Source organism: Conger conger, chromosome 17 (genome assembly GCF_963514075.1).
Source record: "Conger conger chromosome 17, fConCon1.1, whole genome shotgun sequence".
Taxonomy (NCBI): Eukaryota; Metazoa; Chordata; class Actinopteri; order Anguilliformes; family Congridae; genus Conger; species Conger conger.
In genome coordinates, this window is record NC_083776.1 from 162,501 (window position 1) to 178,102 (window position 15,602).

The following is a 15,602-nucleotide window of genomic DNA, read 5'->3' on the forward strand; positions in this document are numbered from 1 at the left end:
TGCATCATTAAATACTTTTGCACAATTATCATGTTCGAGAGTAAATTCTCATTCAATGACAGTACAGAACTTGAAATCAATACAATTTGCTTCACTCACGCTTAAATTGCCCCTGAAAGCATGCAATATCTCCGAATTAAACACAAGGACTCCATAATTTAATCCCTGGGTGGGAACAATTATGAAAATTAAGACAAAAAACCTTAATGTTACAAGTAATGAGTATTTCAGGTGCAGGACACCTTACAGCCCCTCAGTATTAAGAAGATACTGCACATTGCACAACTGCACATTACTACGACCCATCAACAGGGTGGGGTACGGCAATCGCCATCCACTGGGTCCCCAAATGAATCCCCAGTTGCACAGTACATTTAGTCTCTCAAAGACATTGGAAATACAAGCAACGGTTCTGATTGTAGTTTTCTAAGATAAGCTGCTGTGTTTTCAACTGTGTGCCTCTCATCTATGCTGTGAGTTTGCAGCACAGTGGTTTTAATTATCCATCCATCAACATGTTAGAGTCATATAACCTATGCCACCGTTGTAAGGGAGGTCCAGCCATTGTCACTGTAGCCTGTTCCTTCTCAACCTGCACTGTAATCTTGCACGTTGGTATATTCTTAACTTGCGTTTAGAGGATTGCTATCATTTTCCTTCATCTATTGATGTGTCATTGTGCTTTTGTTGTGCATTATATCACATAGTTGTTAGACTGTTACACTATACCCTGCACAGAACACTTAAGCTAAGGTAATTATAAAGGCTATAATGTGAAGCTGAAATGAAGCTGTGGAAGATAAAATGTCTATTAATGCTATTCATAGCTGATGTGTGTGATTTAGGCTACTAAGCAGATGGCTTTTGTGTACCATCCATCATCCAGCTGCCTGGATAGACTCCGGACCTGATCTGTGCCGGTACCGACTGACTCCGGACCTGATCTGTGCCGGTACCGACTGACTCCGGACCTGATCTGTGCCGGTACCGACTGACTCCAGGCCAGAATCAGAGAAGATCCGAGCCGAAGTCGCTTGCCATCTGCATGGAATCCAAAAAATACAAATATTGGGTTTGTTTTTTTTACAGGACAAGGAGCCTCACCCATGGACAGCAGCCGCCACATGACGGAGGGGGTGGCGAAGCAGGCGAAGACGTCGTCGGTGCAGGCGAAGTGCGTGAGGTGGGGCAGCACGACGGACTGCCCCCGGCACTGGCCCCACATGTACACCTGGCCGCTCTGCGTCTTGGCCGCGGACGTGTGGGTGGAGTGGCAGGCAGCGATCTCCACGATCCTGCTGGGAGGGACCGCATCCAGAATTTCCAGAATCAGAATCAGAATCAGAATCACTTTATTCGCCAAGTAGTTTTCACATACAAGGAATTTGCTGTGGTTTGTGGGTGCATGCAGACAACATAAAGAATACTAAAAACAGAAACATAGATATAAAATAAAGTAGAATGAATAAAAAATATAAATAAATCTAAATATTTGCAATACAAGATGATTCTGAAGCAGGGTATGTGAAATTTTAAAGTGCAAAATCTAAAGTCTACGGGGGTGGGATAAGACTCTCCTCTCAATGAGAACTTAATTCAATTGAATGCTCATAGACAAGATAGACATAGTTAATGTAATACTGCTGCAACAGGCTGCAGAGGAGTTGCCTTTGGTTCTGTAACCATGTTGCTCAACCATCTCAGCTGGTCACCATGACAATCGCCATGGCAGTGACAACTTACCTCTCCTTCTCTGGCATGATCTGAACGGGACTGAGCTGGTTGCTTTTGTTGCCCGTGCCCAGCTGCCCATAGGTGTTAGCCCCCCAGGCGTACAGCAAGCCCTCGTCTGTTAGTGCTAGTGAGTGAGCGTAGCCTGAGGCAATCTGCAAGAGGCAGAACACAGCCATTACACCATCCAGACACAGACACAAAGAGAGAGAGAATATGAAGGAGAGAACAAGAACACAATTTCCAATTGCTCCAATAGTTTCTTTCATCATTCCTAGCTCCAACAAAGTTAGTTTGAAGTTCAATGAACATGTTCTTAAAGGTGGTGGACCTCGATCAATTTCCCAGGATAAAATAAGCAATTGGAATCTGCGCGCACGCGAGAGAGAGAGAGAGAGCGAGAGAGAGCGAGAGCGAGAGAGAGAAAGAGAGAGAGAGAGATGGAGAGAGAGAGGGAGAGAGAGAGAGAGAGAGCGAGAGCGAGAGAGAGAGAGAGGGAGAGAGCGAGCGAGAGAGAGAGAGAGAGAGAGAGAGAGAGAGAGAGAGCGAGAGAGAGCGAGAGAGAGAGAGAGAGAGAGAGAGAGATGGAGAGAGAGAGGGAGAGAGAGAGAGAGAGAGCGAGAGCGAGAGAGAGAGAGAGGGAGAGAGCGAGCGAGAGAGAGAGAGAGAGAGAGAGAGAGAGAGAGAGCGAGAGAGAGCGAGAGAGAGAGAGAGAGAGAGAGAGAGAGAGAGAGATATTCATTGTAGTCAGTAGAATTATTTCATTAGGCAGGCTCTGCTCATCACACTCAACCACTTCCCTACACATGCTCCTGTTATTACACTGTCACAGGCCTTCCTTCATCAGAACATCCCTGAATCCCAATGTTCAAATGAAGATTGTCCTGCCTCATTGAGGACAATACAAATAATGAATAATAAACTAAAGATTCCTCTTTAGTTTAGTTGACAAATTAACCAAAAGACAATCACAAACCAAATCCAGAATTCCATCGATTGATAGAGTGGTGATGATTTTATCACTTTTTTTGAGGCAAAGATTAGAGAGCAAACAAAGGATCTCTTAACTTCTTTCAGTCACATGCTCTGTGCTGAGGAGGCCAGGTCTCAACATTCAGAGCAGTTTTCATCCTTTGTTCCTTTAGAATTAGATGATTGGATGTGTATCAAAGTAATTTAAGGTGGCTGGCGTTTTGTCTGAGCTATCAAGAGAAATCTGTAGTAAACCAGCTCTGTCTACATGAGAATAGTGTCTAGAGATGGGGCAGTGTCATGGTTCAGATCCTATTTCACAGATCTGTCAGATAACTAGTCTGAGCATTGCCTTTGAGAGACAGACAGGAATGTTATCATGTTGTCCTCTATCCTGCACCCATGATGCTGAGTTCATTACTTGCCGGGATTAGAAACCCATATTACCCCAGTGCTGGCCTCTCTGCACTGACTACCTGTTGAAAAGCGCAGTGATACAAGTACTTCTCCGCATTTTTAAAGCCCAAGAGGGCGATCTTATGATCTTATGATCCCATATGAGCCTCATCACACACTGCGCTCACAGAACTCCGGCAGCCTTGTGGTTCCAGGAATACAGAAAGTTGTCGGTGGAAAAGGAGTTTCGTATAGAGGCCCACTGCTTTGGAACAAACTTCGAATTGAGGTTCAGATCACGGAGACTGTGGCTAGTTTTCAAGTCCAAACTAAAATAGTATATTTTTGACAGAGAACAGACGTTTACTATTTTCTATTGCTCTTCAGGCTAGATGTGTGTTTTAAAATTATTTTTAATCGTAATAAACTTTTTTTATATGTACGCATGGGTATCTTTTTACCTCTCTGCACATGTCAATGTCATAGGTGCTATACAAATCTATGGGACTTCCCTTGACTTAAAGATGCCCTCTAAAGCACATTCAGAGGACGTTTTTGGTTTGTGATTGCGAAGCATTGGACCATGTGAGATAATTATCACACAAAGCAATGTGCCTTTGTCAGTGGCTCAAATTAATTAAGAGAAAAAAAAAAAAGGTTTCCAACACAAACATGCTAGCTTCGCTTCTTAAATTAACTAAGCTGCATGGCACTCCATGGGATCATGGTGCATGGGAAGAATTCGTTTTCCAGGGAAGGGGCAGGGTCCTCTCCTCACCTGGAGCACACATAATCCTTGGAGAGCCGTCAGGCGACATGGGATCAGCTGGTTCCCGTTGTTGCCCAGTCCGAGCTGTCCGTTACCATTGTAGCCCCACCCATAGACCTGAAACAGAGCGGCATGGTACACTTCACCGTGCAGGACGGCCACAGACAGATGGACGTACAGACAGAGCGGACAGACGGACAGACCCCTCCACACACCTCCCCGTTGTCCACCACAGCCATGGAGGAGGTCTGCCCACAGGCGATGCTGACCACCGCCTTGTTCTGCAGGCAGTTGGAGACCTTCCGCGGGGCGGGCTGGTTGGCCGTGGACCCTGAGCCTACCTGGCCGCAGTTGTTATAGCCCCAGGCGTACACCTGCAAAAACACACAGGAGTCTCCATAACGTTTGGGACAACGACATATGCTAAAATTAAAAACCAAGGCAACAAACACTTAAGACTGCACAGTGTATACACGCATGTACACCACCACACCGCCCCATTTACCTCACAACTCCCCACAGCCCCCGCCCCCGCCCCTGCCCCTGCCCCTCACCTCTCCCTCATACGTCAGTGCCATGGAATGGTGGGATCCGCAAGCCACGCCCACCACCTTCTTATTCATGAGGTTGGCTGAAACGACGACAGGCGACACTCCCTGATTGGTGGACCCGTTGCCCAGCTGACTGTAGCCATTGTGTCCCCAGGCATACAGCTCCCCCTCTGCAGGACAGAAGACATTTTACCACTCAGCACGGGACTCAGCCCACTCAGCACGGGACTCAGCCCACTCAGCACGGGATTAACTGAAGCAAGTCACATTTAGTTAGTTTACTGAGAAAAGTGAAGTGTCAGTACCACACCAGGGATTTGAAACCGAGAGCTGAAACTTTGGTTATGAATACTTAAGGTCCCACAATACAGCACACACACACAAGGACTTATATATGCAGCACACACACACACACACACACACACACACACATTTACTCATACATGCAGCACACATTGACTGGGAAATTACAGCATTACAAGAACTGCTCATTTATTAGGTCCAACAAAGGGCACCTGCAGCAAAATTGAAGAGATTAAACTAGCTGGTTAGCTATAAGGACCAGCCCAGCAGAAGATTCAGTGGACAAGAAACAAAGTCATTTTTTGACCTTACAAGATCACAATATCAGTTGGCCTAAGTACACTTAACAAAGCGGTGTTAACCTCATTATGCTCTTTTTCTAAATGTGCAACTTGAGAGAAAGCTGTTTGGAATGCAATACGGAAGCGCTTCCGATTCCTTAAACCCTAATCCAAGATTTAGAACAACTGCTTTTCTCACTGGCTCCCATGAGAACAAAACTGAAGCTCTTTTTCCTGAGACTGAGCAAAAACTAAGAACACATATTTTGGAGACACCGCTGAAACATAGGCAATCACACCCCCAACAAACTGATCGGTACAAGGTTTTCGATTAATTTGTTCCAGTTTTAGCTTTGTACATACACAAACAGAGAGTTCAATTTCTAGGTTTTTCCCTCCCACAAGTACGTACAGTCCCCTCCAAAAGTATTGGAATGTTTGCCATTGTGCCAAAACTGAAACTGAGTGCTGCTCCACTTTCTCCAGTTATTGCTGCAGCTTCTGGCACTTCTGCCCACTCGCATCAAATGGCTTCTGGATCATGGGGACGTGCTGAGCTCTGTGTCCCTGCCTGCTTGCAAATCCAGGGCAACAGTGTTGAAAGGTGATTGATGCGCATTGGCTGCATGTATTGGTTTTCAAAGACTGCTTAGCCACTGAGTGATAATTGAAATAGAACTGCAAACAAGCATTAGAAGTCAGAGCCATGGTACGCCCCCGCTCAAAAGTGGGGAGTTGGGACTAGATTCACCTGTAAATTATGCTGATACAGTATGGAACATATCAGTTGGCTAAATGGCTTTAAGTCATCAAATGAACCTCAAACCATCATGCTGCTGCCAGATATGCAGTAGATACAGCAGGAATTGTTCCTCCTGACTAATTCACTGATCCTACTGAACGGAATAGAAAGGAGGACGCGCACCTTCAGTCGCCAGTAGGATGTGGGGCCCGCTGCCGTAGCTCAGGCTCACAACCTTCCTCCCGCACAGCACGTCCAGCTTCTTGGGCGCGATGGTGCTCTGGTTGTCCCCTGTGCCCAGGCAGTTACTGCAGTTCAGCCCAAACACGAACACCTGCCAGGGGGGGCCCAACCCGACCCAAGAACCAGGGAAATTAGCATCATCGCTGTTATTTTTATTACATCTTCTAACAAAATAGAAAATACAAAAATGACCCATCTCCCAAATAAACGTCGGGCATTGCCCAAGGTGTGCCGTCAGGCGAGCTGAGGTGAGCCCGGTGGAAGATGCAGGCAGACGCATCCCCGCCCCTCACCTCATGGTCATGGGTGATGTAGACGGCCTCGTTAGCAGATGTGCCGAAGATGCAAGCCTGCCGGATGGAGGCAATCTCCTGGGGCCCCAGCAGGGTGAAGAGGGGCCATTTGCTCACATCCACCATGGCCCAGCCTCTCACTGGTGGCCAACAGAACTGGCTCGGGGCTGGGACTGGCTGGGCTGAGGGTGGGGTTGGGGCTGGGGTTGGGGTTGGGGCTGGTGGTGGAGTTTACTGCTGTAGGGCTGGAGGCAGGGGGCAGACTGGAGGACAGGGGGCAGATTGGAGGACAGGGGGCAGATTGGAGGACAGGGGGCAGATTGGAGGACAGGGGGCAGATGCCGCTGCTACTGTTGCACCCCAGGAGCCATGCCAAAGAGAGAAAGCACTGTTAAAAAGGCACGCAATCATGCACCTGCAAACAGAACTTGGTTCCAATCCCAGGAGTTGATCATAATAAACAATTTAAACACAGCCAGGAACAGCAAGCTCTTTTGTGAGCAATGGGAAAATGGGCTAGCAGAACATGTTTCTCGGTAGAAATCTATCCATAGCAACTGGCACAGAAAAGCTATCCCACTGCTCCCGAGAAAACGTCCAAATGTTAATTTACAGTGACCATCCGATAGCCATTTATAAATAACAAGATACCACTGCGGTCTTCCACAGCACACACACCTGCATTCCTACCCGCTTTGACCAGGAGTGTCCCCTGAAAGCGTAGGTTACACTTCCACAGCACAAAACGCTCTCGCTCAAATCTGTGTAGTTACAAGCTCGTTTTCTAAGTTATCTTGACCGGTATAAAGTTATCTTTCCCCGATCAATATTCCTCCAGCATCTCTTACTTCAGGACTTATCCAGAAGCTGCAAGCTGTGCTATAACTTGTAAACAGATGGCCGTTTCGCACGTGACTAATGTATTTGCAGGTAAGTCCCACGCGGGCTGACTACGCTTAGGCTCATTGGATAAGACGTCAGCTACTTAAACGGTTAATGGCTTTGAAATGTTTGTCTTACTAGTTAGCATATAACTACTGTAACGATGGTAGCTAGCCATTTCCCTGCTGAAAGTTAGCTTTTGAAACGGCTGGTAACTGATAATTTCAAGATGGAAACAGCTGGATTTTTCCACCAGGGTTACAATCAATGCATTTTACAGGCAAACAAACTCCGTATTTATTTGCATCGTAAACTATTCTCACAAACTGACTGTTCGCTTTAAAAAACATACTGTTCACCAATAGCTATAACCGATATCTAGTTAGCACGCCCAATCGTTAATCTAGATAGTGCTATGTTGACAATAGCATGTGCAAACGAGAGCTACCCATGTTAATTGTATTTTGTTCGCAATCAAGTTATTTTTTGTGATTAAAACTGTGTCGCTGACAGCACGAGCAACCGTAGCTAGCTACCTTTTAAATTTAAAAACGGAGAACAAATAGAACGACGTCACTTCAGAGGGATTTGCTGACCTGTCATTGCTAGAAATCTCTGAACAATCAACACAGATAAGTTAGCTGGCCATGACAACATGTTTCTAGAATATCCCGAGCTAGTCTACAGAGCCAGCGCCCATGACGAATCGACTGCTATCTTGGCTCAAATGCAACTATTTCAAAATCCAAGGCACTTCGGCTGGTTTTGGCTACCTGATAAAGCTAGCTGCCACAGCAGAAGTGTGGCTTCACCGAGCTAGCAACAACCAAACGGGACGAATGCGACCCAGCCAGCGCTATCTAGCAAAGGCAGACAATGGCCATCGCATCTCCAAAGGCTAATGCTTAATACTGGCACAGCACTTCTCTGACCTCTAACTACGCTAAATCGGCACCAGACTAGAATATTCTATTTACATATTCTTGTATAAAAAAAAAACGGAATATCCAAAAGCTCACCTATCACAAATGTGACATATGACAACGAGTGGAAAACACTGCCTGCCCGCCAGCCCGCTCGCGATCTTGTTGATACATTGCGTCAGAGAGGAAGAGGCGGAGCGAGAGGGCGCTCTTCGGGTCTGAAACGTCCGCATTGGTGGTACTCGCCTTTAGACAGACAACAGTCGCTCACTGAATGAACGGAAGTCAATCGAATTTTACCAAAACAGTAATTTCTAGATAGACAAAATAATTCAGATTGCTCACAGATTATGTTTGTTTAGGTTTTACAATTGCACACAACCCATAATTGTTTTGATAATCCAACAAAAACTACTGCTTCTAATCAGACTACCGCCGGTCATAAGTGAGCAACTCTGAGCATAAAGTAATGTCAGCTAAAATAGATTATGCAACCTGCTTTGTTAACCAGTAATAGCTAAAGGTAAATTTGATAACTATAAGTCACAATTATTGAGTACTTCAACGTTAGCTAGCTAATGTCTTCAACTACTTGTCGCTGCCGTTATTGGCCGCTGGAAAACACAAACGTTACTGCGCATGCCAGCTACTGGTGTGCGATGCGATTCTTTTTACCGTTTACTTTCGTTCAGTCAAAAGAGCGACTCTTTCGAACGACTCACTGCTTCACTTGATTGAGTTAGGCCAAAGCCCAGAGGAGCCCCGCGACTGGCGAACGACCCATATACACCGATCAGCCACAACAATTTTCCATGATTAAACGCTTTAAACTGTATAAACTTGTATATAAACACTCGACATTTAATTATATGATGTGTACTTATATAAGCAGATAATCATAAGTCAATTGCATTCAAAAGTTTAATTTTAAATAAAAATGGAAATATATATTGTAATCTCAATGGGAGTGGGGGGGGGGGGGGGGGGGGGCATTGTTTTGTTATGTAAATATCTTGGTACTTACTGGTATTCATTATTTATTTATAAAAACCACCTGCTATATTTCTAAATGCATGGGATCTATTCCTACGTAGGGCATTTTACATAAGTGTGCCTCTCTGCAGACCCCCAAAAGGAAACTGTGTGTACCATGTTGACAAGGGTCAGCAAGGTGTGATGAAAAGACAGTGCTTGTCAATACAAGACTATTGCTCCCATCAATTGTGCAGTGTCTGTTTCTCAGTACGCTTTCTTTCTTTTTCAGGACATTCCAAGTTGTTGTACAAGCTATCCCCAATGCTTGTGCAATGGGTCTGATCGATTTCCCCTCTTTTCTAAGCTTCAAAATGGTTTGCTTTTCTCCCAACGACAGCTCTCTCATCTTCATGTTAGTTTATCTTTTCTAACACAAATGCAGTCTTCGCAGGCAAAACCCAGGGCTAAAACCAAGAGTATACATTCAGAACTATTTGTTGTTTAACCAGTCAATCTAACAGGACACATCTGGGCAACAAGAAACACCTGTCAGTCACGTGGTCCAATACTTTTTCTCACCTAAAAATTGGTGGTCTGATACAAAACGTAGATCTCCAGAAATGGGGTTGGGCAGCCCCGGTATAAATGATCTCTGATTGACTGTCAAAATAAGTAAGATTACAATTACTGATTCATATTTATATTTTAGCAGGGACTGTGATTGGACCTTTTAATCCTAATGTTTGGACAATTCACACAGATAATTATAACAATGAGGATTATGATTATGACAACAATAATAATAATAATAAAATAATAATAATAATAATAATAATAATAATAATAATTTTATACTGCTGAATATTTACTGGGTAAGGAAATTCCCGTAAAAGGTTGGACAGCAGGCCTTATTGTTTAGCAGGGCTGCCCAACCCCATTTCTGGAGATCAACCGTCCTGTAGGTTTTCATTCCAACCCTAATAAAGCACATCATATTCACCAGCTTGTTGAGCTCCTAATTAGTAGAATCAGGTGTGTCACATTAGGGTTGAAGTGAAAACATAGAGGATGGTAGATCTCCAGGAACTGGATTGGGCAGCCCTGTCCTAAGTGGTTTAACAAATCTAGATTTAAAAAAATACCAGGAAATAAAAGTTGAAATTCAGATCTTTCATCTCATGTAAAAAAAACTTGATCTTGTTGTTCCAATACCTTTGGAGGGGAATGTACAGTACAATCTACAGTACAAAATAAGGACATAATCAATGTCGTGTTCACCCATATATCTTCGCGAATATCATGGTGTTTCCTGAAAACCGTTTGATTTAATTTTTTTATGGATTATTAAATTGAATAGTTCAATACAATAGAATATTTTGGAGTTTGCTTTCTCATAATTCTAAATACCCACTGTAAAAACCACCGAATCGATAGCACGGATACGTATCGAAGGTGGTCTTTATGTATATAGTGGAATGTTGAAAACAGTTCGAGCCGACTTTTGATTTTTATGGAATTAGCCGAAATAAAAATCGAAATTTATGGAAACAGCGATCCATTAAACAGAATTACCATTTTGGAGTATTCAAGGTTCTTATTCCTCAAAGCACGATTTACCGCAGAGCGCAATGTAGATGCGCATCAACATTTTTAAGTTCGGTTAGTTTGACCTACGTTAAATGCGGATGGCGTGATCACAGTGGGAACACTTTATATAATAAAGCCATACGTGAATCATAGCTACACTTTAAAACACTCAGACATTACCTGAGACCTAACAGCAGCATTACATTTTCTGTTTGTATTTTGATTTTTCACCCCCAGAAATAACCACGGGCTGCTTGCTATAACCAGCTAGTCGATTGCTAGCCCAGAATGCAAACCGTCTCACAGGAACAAACAAGCAACCACACATAACTTCTTTCAGTTGTGCGTCCGCAAAGCAAGTGAGCGTCAACGAGTCAGATGGCCGAGTTTTGATGTCCTCTAACTACCCGACATCTCTTGAAAGCAGGGTGAGAATGCATTATTGTTCTTTGCAACTTGTGCAGCATTTTCCTGTACACATTCATGATTACATAAAATGCGAATGTCACTCGTTTGCTATCCTGAATTAAAGCCCTTTCGCACCTGAAATCGTTTTGACTAAATTCAGTGACGTTGTAATTAATTAGCCTACATTGTGATAAGGAAACGTTAGAAAGTGAGATGGAATTCAGAAAGCTTTGTGATTTCTTTCGCTATAGGCGTATTATTCTGATTACTGCCATCTTTTTACTGCAATCTCACGTATAGTTATCTCTTGGTCATGATCATCTCTGTCATTATGGGTTACATATTCTTTATTACTCAGCAAATTTGTTAATCTAGCTAAATAAACGAGGCGGATTGCGTAGGGTAGGCTAGGCACGTAGACTACCAAAAACAAAACTGTTTTCTTGATTTTTAAATTCCCCTGTTCCAAACTCACATGGCGGATCTTCACAGTTGCAAAAAAGACAAAAACACACACACACACACACACGCATACATACATACATACATACATACATACAAAGAAACTTCCACTCACTATACATTGACGGCTCCAAGCTGAATACTTAAATAACAGCAAAGGCAGAAGAAACATTATCGCCCACTGCTAAGGTGTGATCCAAGAGAGGAAGTCATTGTTAGCTGTTTGCCAGAGTCAGGAAGGAAAACTAATTTTAAAAGTAATAAATTCAACACTAGTAACAATGAGAATGCCGCCAATGAGACCAAAAAACATTTCACACTCCCAAATTAGAAAAAGGTAAAATCACAGGCTCTAATCAAAGTCTTAATTCTGTTTACAATTAGAAATCACAGGGAGGGAGGGTGGATGTATTAACAGGACCAAACATGTCTGTAACAGCACTCCCATGCAAATATGTGGAGGAGCCTGTTTGACAACTGTCACGTGACTGTGTCCCTGCAGGTTTCTATTATTCCTCTCCGGGTCTCCAGGGCTCACCTGCCGCCTCCACTGTAGCACACTCCCTGCTGCACACGGGAAGCTTAAACAAATTTAAATCCATTTTTTAATTTAATCAAACTTCACAAAAGCACGTGTTCTCCTCCTGTGAGTAGAACAGGCAGCACGCACCCGGGTGGGGGGCGGGGAACTTGTCTGGCAAGCGCAGGTCAGTGCCCCTTTCTTGTAAAAGACTGAGCTGTCAGGGAAAGACCAAGCCGGTGACCCTTCATTCAGCGGCTGCAGATTGGAGCTGCCAGGCCTGGAGGCACACTGCTTACACCAAGGAGCTGCTCTAAAGAGTGAGCGAAGACGGTCATGGGAAAGATCTTATCAAAACAAAACCAGAAGCCACCTCAGGTGGTCTTGATGGGACTGGATGGGGCAGGGAAGTCAACACTCCTCTCTAGGCTCCAGTGCAAGCGCAGGATGGACACCTCCCCGACTGTGGGCTTCAATGTGGGAACGCTGGACCTGGAAAATGGCTTGGCTCTGACGGTCTGGGACGTGGGGGGCCAGAGTGAGATGCGGTCCAACTGGAAGTACTACCTGGACGACTGCAAGGCACTGGTGTTTGTGGTGGACGGCGTGGACCGTGCCCGTCTGGGGGAGGCACACAAGGCCCTGCGGAAGGTTCTGAAAGAGGAGGCCCTGAAGGGGGTCCCTCTAATGGTGCTGGTCAATAAGAAGGACCTCCCTAACTCCATGACCATCCGCGAGGTGTCCACCCAGCTAGATCTGCCGAACAGCAAGGATCGGGACTGGCAGATCCAAGCATGTAGTGGCTACTCAGGCCTGGGGCTTCAGCAGGCCTTCCTGTCTGTGACCAAACTAATCAAACACCACCATTGAGGAGCCCAACTAATCACTCACCAACACTGAGGAACCAAACTAATCACAGACCACCACTGAGGAGCCCAACTAATCAAACACCATTTCACTGATCCAAACTAATTAAACAGCAGCACTGAGGAGCCAGACTAATCAAACACCACCAAGAAGCTGAGCAGCCGGTCATTCAATTCAAGTTGCAGTGCAGCCATTTTCATCAAATTGATATTGAGATTGGTGTCAAGAGAAAAGGCTCTTGATGCTAATGAACCAAGAGCATATCATTTACAACTGTACTACTGTACTAATTGTAAAACATTTTCTAGTACTCCAGTGATAAATGGGTTGACATGTAAAAGTTGTAAAGTTGTAGCTTATTCTGTTTTTTTGTTGCCCAACTTTTCTGTATGCAACCATCACTGTACCTGTATGTAGACAAGTATGCAATGCTGGTTTCGGTTTGTGACTCACATGTGACACAATTACACGGCAGAATGTAACAGCGTGTGTGTACGGTAATTTCTAGTCTGAAAAATTTAAAGTTAAAAAGCATTAGCCCCACTCTTGATGCTCAGGATTTCAGTGATAGGCATCCAACATTCTGAAAAATTGAGAATAAAAGGTTTAAACAGTTGATGCTTTTCGTGAACTTTTATTTATCTTACCCACTCGCATGCTAATTTCCAAGTTTAACCAAGTTTTATTTTTATTTTATTTTATTTTTTAATTGTCATTTTGAAATATCCCATAATGGGTAATTTTCCCCCAAAAAAGTACAAATACTTAAAGGAAAATAAATTCATTTATTCACCTATTAAGTAGTCAGAATATAATCACAATGTTTATTTTTATTTTATTTAAAGGTACAATAAGTAATTTCGGACTTCTAACAGTCAAGACAGGAATAGCAACAACAAACCCCTTCAAACCACAACACTGTTTATCCCTCCCCCTTCTCTGTAAACGAGCTGATGTCAAAATGCCATTGGCTGTGGCAATTACAACCAATTTTCGATTGAGCTTGAATTATTAACAGTTATACGTTTGGAGTGTCAGGCCGTCTACTGTATATTTTGAACCCGAATTTAAGGACCATAAACACAGGCAGAGGGTGAGTCATCATGTCAGTTAGACTTTTTCAATGATAGGAAGGGATTTACAGTGGGCTCAAAAATTATTGGCACCCCTGACAGAAAATGAACAAACAATACTCAAAAGAATTCTAAACAATATATTTATAGACAAACTCAAAATACCAACATGTGATAAATACTGTGCTATATTAATGTTTCAATGGAACCAACAACAATCATTTACTCATTTAATTAAAAATCAATTTCCTCCAAATCAATGTTTCACAATTATTGGCACCCTTAAAGATTATTGTAAACACCTACCAAAATTAAACCAGGTATTAAATTCCACTTATTTAAGTTTATCTATGTGTTAAGGAACTGTATTGAGTGATTACATCACTTCCTGTTTCACTAGGGTATAAAAATGAGGTAACACACATGCAATATCCCTTTGTCATCCAACACCATGAAGAAAACAAAATAATTGGCAGTTCAAAAGAGGCAGATGGTCGTAGACCTTCATAAACGTGGTAATGGCTACAAGAAAATTCACAAACGATTGAATATACCACTGAGCACTGTCAGAGCAATTATAAAAAAGTTCAAAAGATATGGAACTGTTGAAAATCTCATGGGTAGAGGACGCAACTGCATCCTGACCCCCAGGATACTGAGGAGAATGGTGAGAGAAGCTACAAAATCCCCAAGGATCACAGTGAAATAATTGCAGGCCTTGGTGGCATCTTGGGGTCACCAGGTTTCAAAAAGCACCATCAGACGCCACCTCCATAACCACAGCCTCATTGGAAGGGTTGCCAGAAGAAAGCCTGACCACAAGACACAGAAGAAAGCACTTGGAGTTTGCCAAACGTCATTTACATTATGACTGGAACAAGGTTCTCTGGTCAGATGAGACCAAAATTGAACGTTTTGGTCAGATACAGCATCGGTATGTTTGGCGTAGGAACAAAGATGCATACAAGGAGAAGAACCTCATACCCACAGTGAAATATGGTGGTGGGTCAGTCATGTTTTGGGGCTGTTTTAATTCCAGAGGTCCAGGGGCACTGGTTAGGATTGATGGCATAATGAATTCCAGCAAGTATCAGGCAATCTTGGCTGAAAATCTGGTTCCCTCTGCCAGAAGTCTGGGACTTGGTCGTAGGTGGACTTTCCAACAAGACAATGACCCAAAACACACCTCAAGATCCACACAGAAATGGTTCTGTGACAACAAAATCAACGTTCTGCAATGGCCATCTCAGTCACCAGACCTCAATCCAATCGAAAACCTGTGGGCTGAGTTGAAGAGGTCAGTTGATAAGCACAAACCCAAGAACGTGAAGGATCTTGAAAGGATATGCAAAGAGGAATGGTCCAAAATCCCTCCAAATGTGTTCCTTAATCTTGTCAAAAATTACAGCAAGAGACTCCATGCTGTTATCCTTGCCAGAGGTGTACTAGGTGAAGGGTGCCAATAATTCAGAAACCTTGATTTTGTTGAAATTTATTTTTTATTAAATGATTGTTATGATTTTGGTTGTACAGTACAGTACAGTATTTGGCACATGTTGGTGTATTACCTTTATAATTATATTATTATTATTTTTTTAAGCCTTGTTTGTGCATTGCTGGTGAG

At 43.4% G+C, this 15,602-nt stretch overlaps 2 protein-coding genes across 8 annotated transcripts in view; one reads left to right on the forward strand and one right to left on the reverse strand.

The window, feature by feature from the left end:
• The window catches only part of rcbtb1 (regulator of chromosome condensation (RCC1) and BTB (POZ) domain containing protein 1), a 16,727-nt gene extending 8,061 nt beyond the window's left edge, over positions 1–8,666 (reverse strand). Inside the window, exons 1-8 of one of the 7 annotated variants that reach the window (XM_061225818.1) lie at positions 8,183–8,666; positions 6,282–6,628; positions 5,929–6,079; positions 4,423–4,589; positions 4,084–4,242; positions 3,878–3,985; positions 1,744–1,886; positions 1,105–1,298 (exon numbers count right to left, since the gene is read on the reverse strand). In XM_061225818.1, the coding sequence (XP_061081802.1) occupies positions 1,105–1,298; positions 1,744–1,886; positions 3,878–3,985; positions 4,084–4,242; positions 4,423–4,589; positions 5,929–6,079; positions 6,282–6,407 (1,048 nt within the window). In that variant the 5' untranslated portion in view covers positions 6,408–6,628; positions 8,183–8,666. Of the gene's footprint in view, positions 1–1,104; positions 1,299–1,743; positions 1,887–3,877; positions 3,986–4,083; positions 4,243–4,422; positions 4,590–5,928; positions 6,080–6,281; positions 6,632–6,959; positions 8,127–8,182 lie in introns of those variants that run through there. The other 6 variants (XM_061225817.1, XM_061225820.1, XM_061225819.1 and 3 more) reach the window with 6 other exon arrangements.
• Positions 8,667–10,703: 2,037 nt separating this feature from the next.
• On the forward strand, positions 10,704–13,521 carry arl11 (ADP-ribosylation factor-like 11). Its single transcript, XM_061225825.1, has 2 exons — positions 10,704–11,076; positions 12,021–13,521. Exon 2 carries the CDS (start codon positions 12,375–12,377, stop codon positions 12,906–12,908), a length of 534 nt encoding a protein of 177 aa, XP_061081809.1. The 5' UTR covers positions 10,704–11,076; positions 12,021–12,374; the 3' UTR covers positions 12,909–13,521.
• The last annotated feature ends 2,081 nt before the right edge of the window (positions 13,522–15,602 follow it).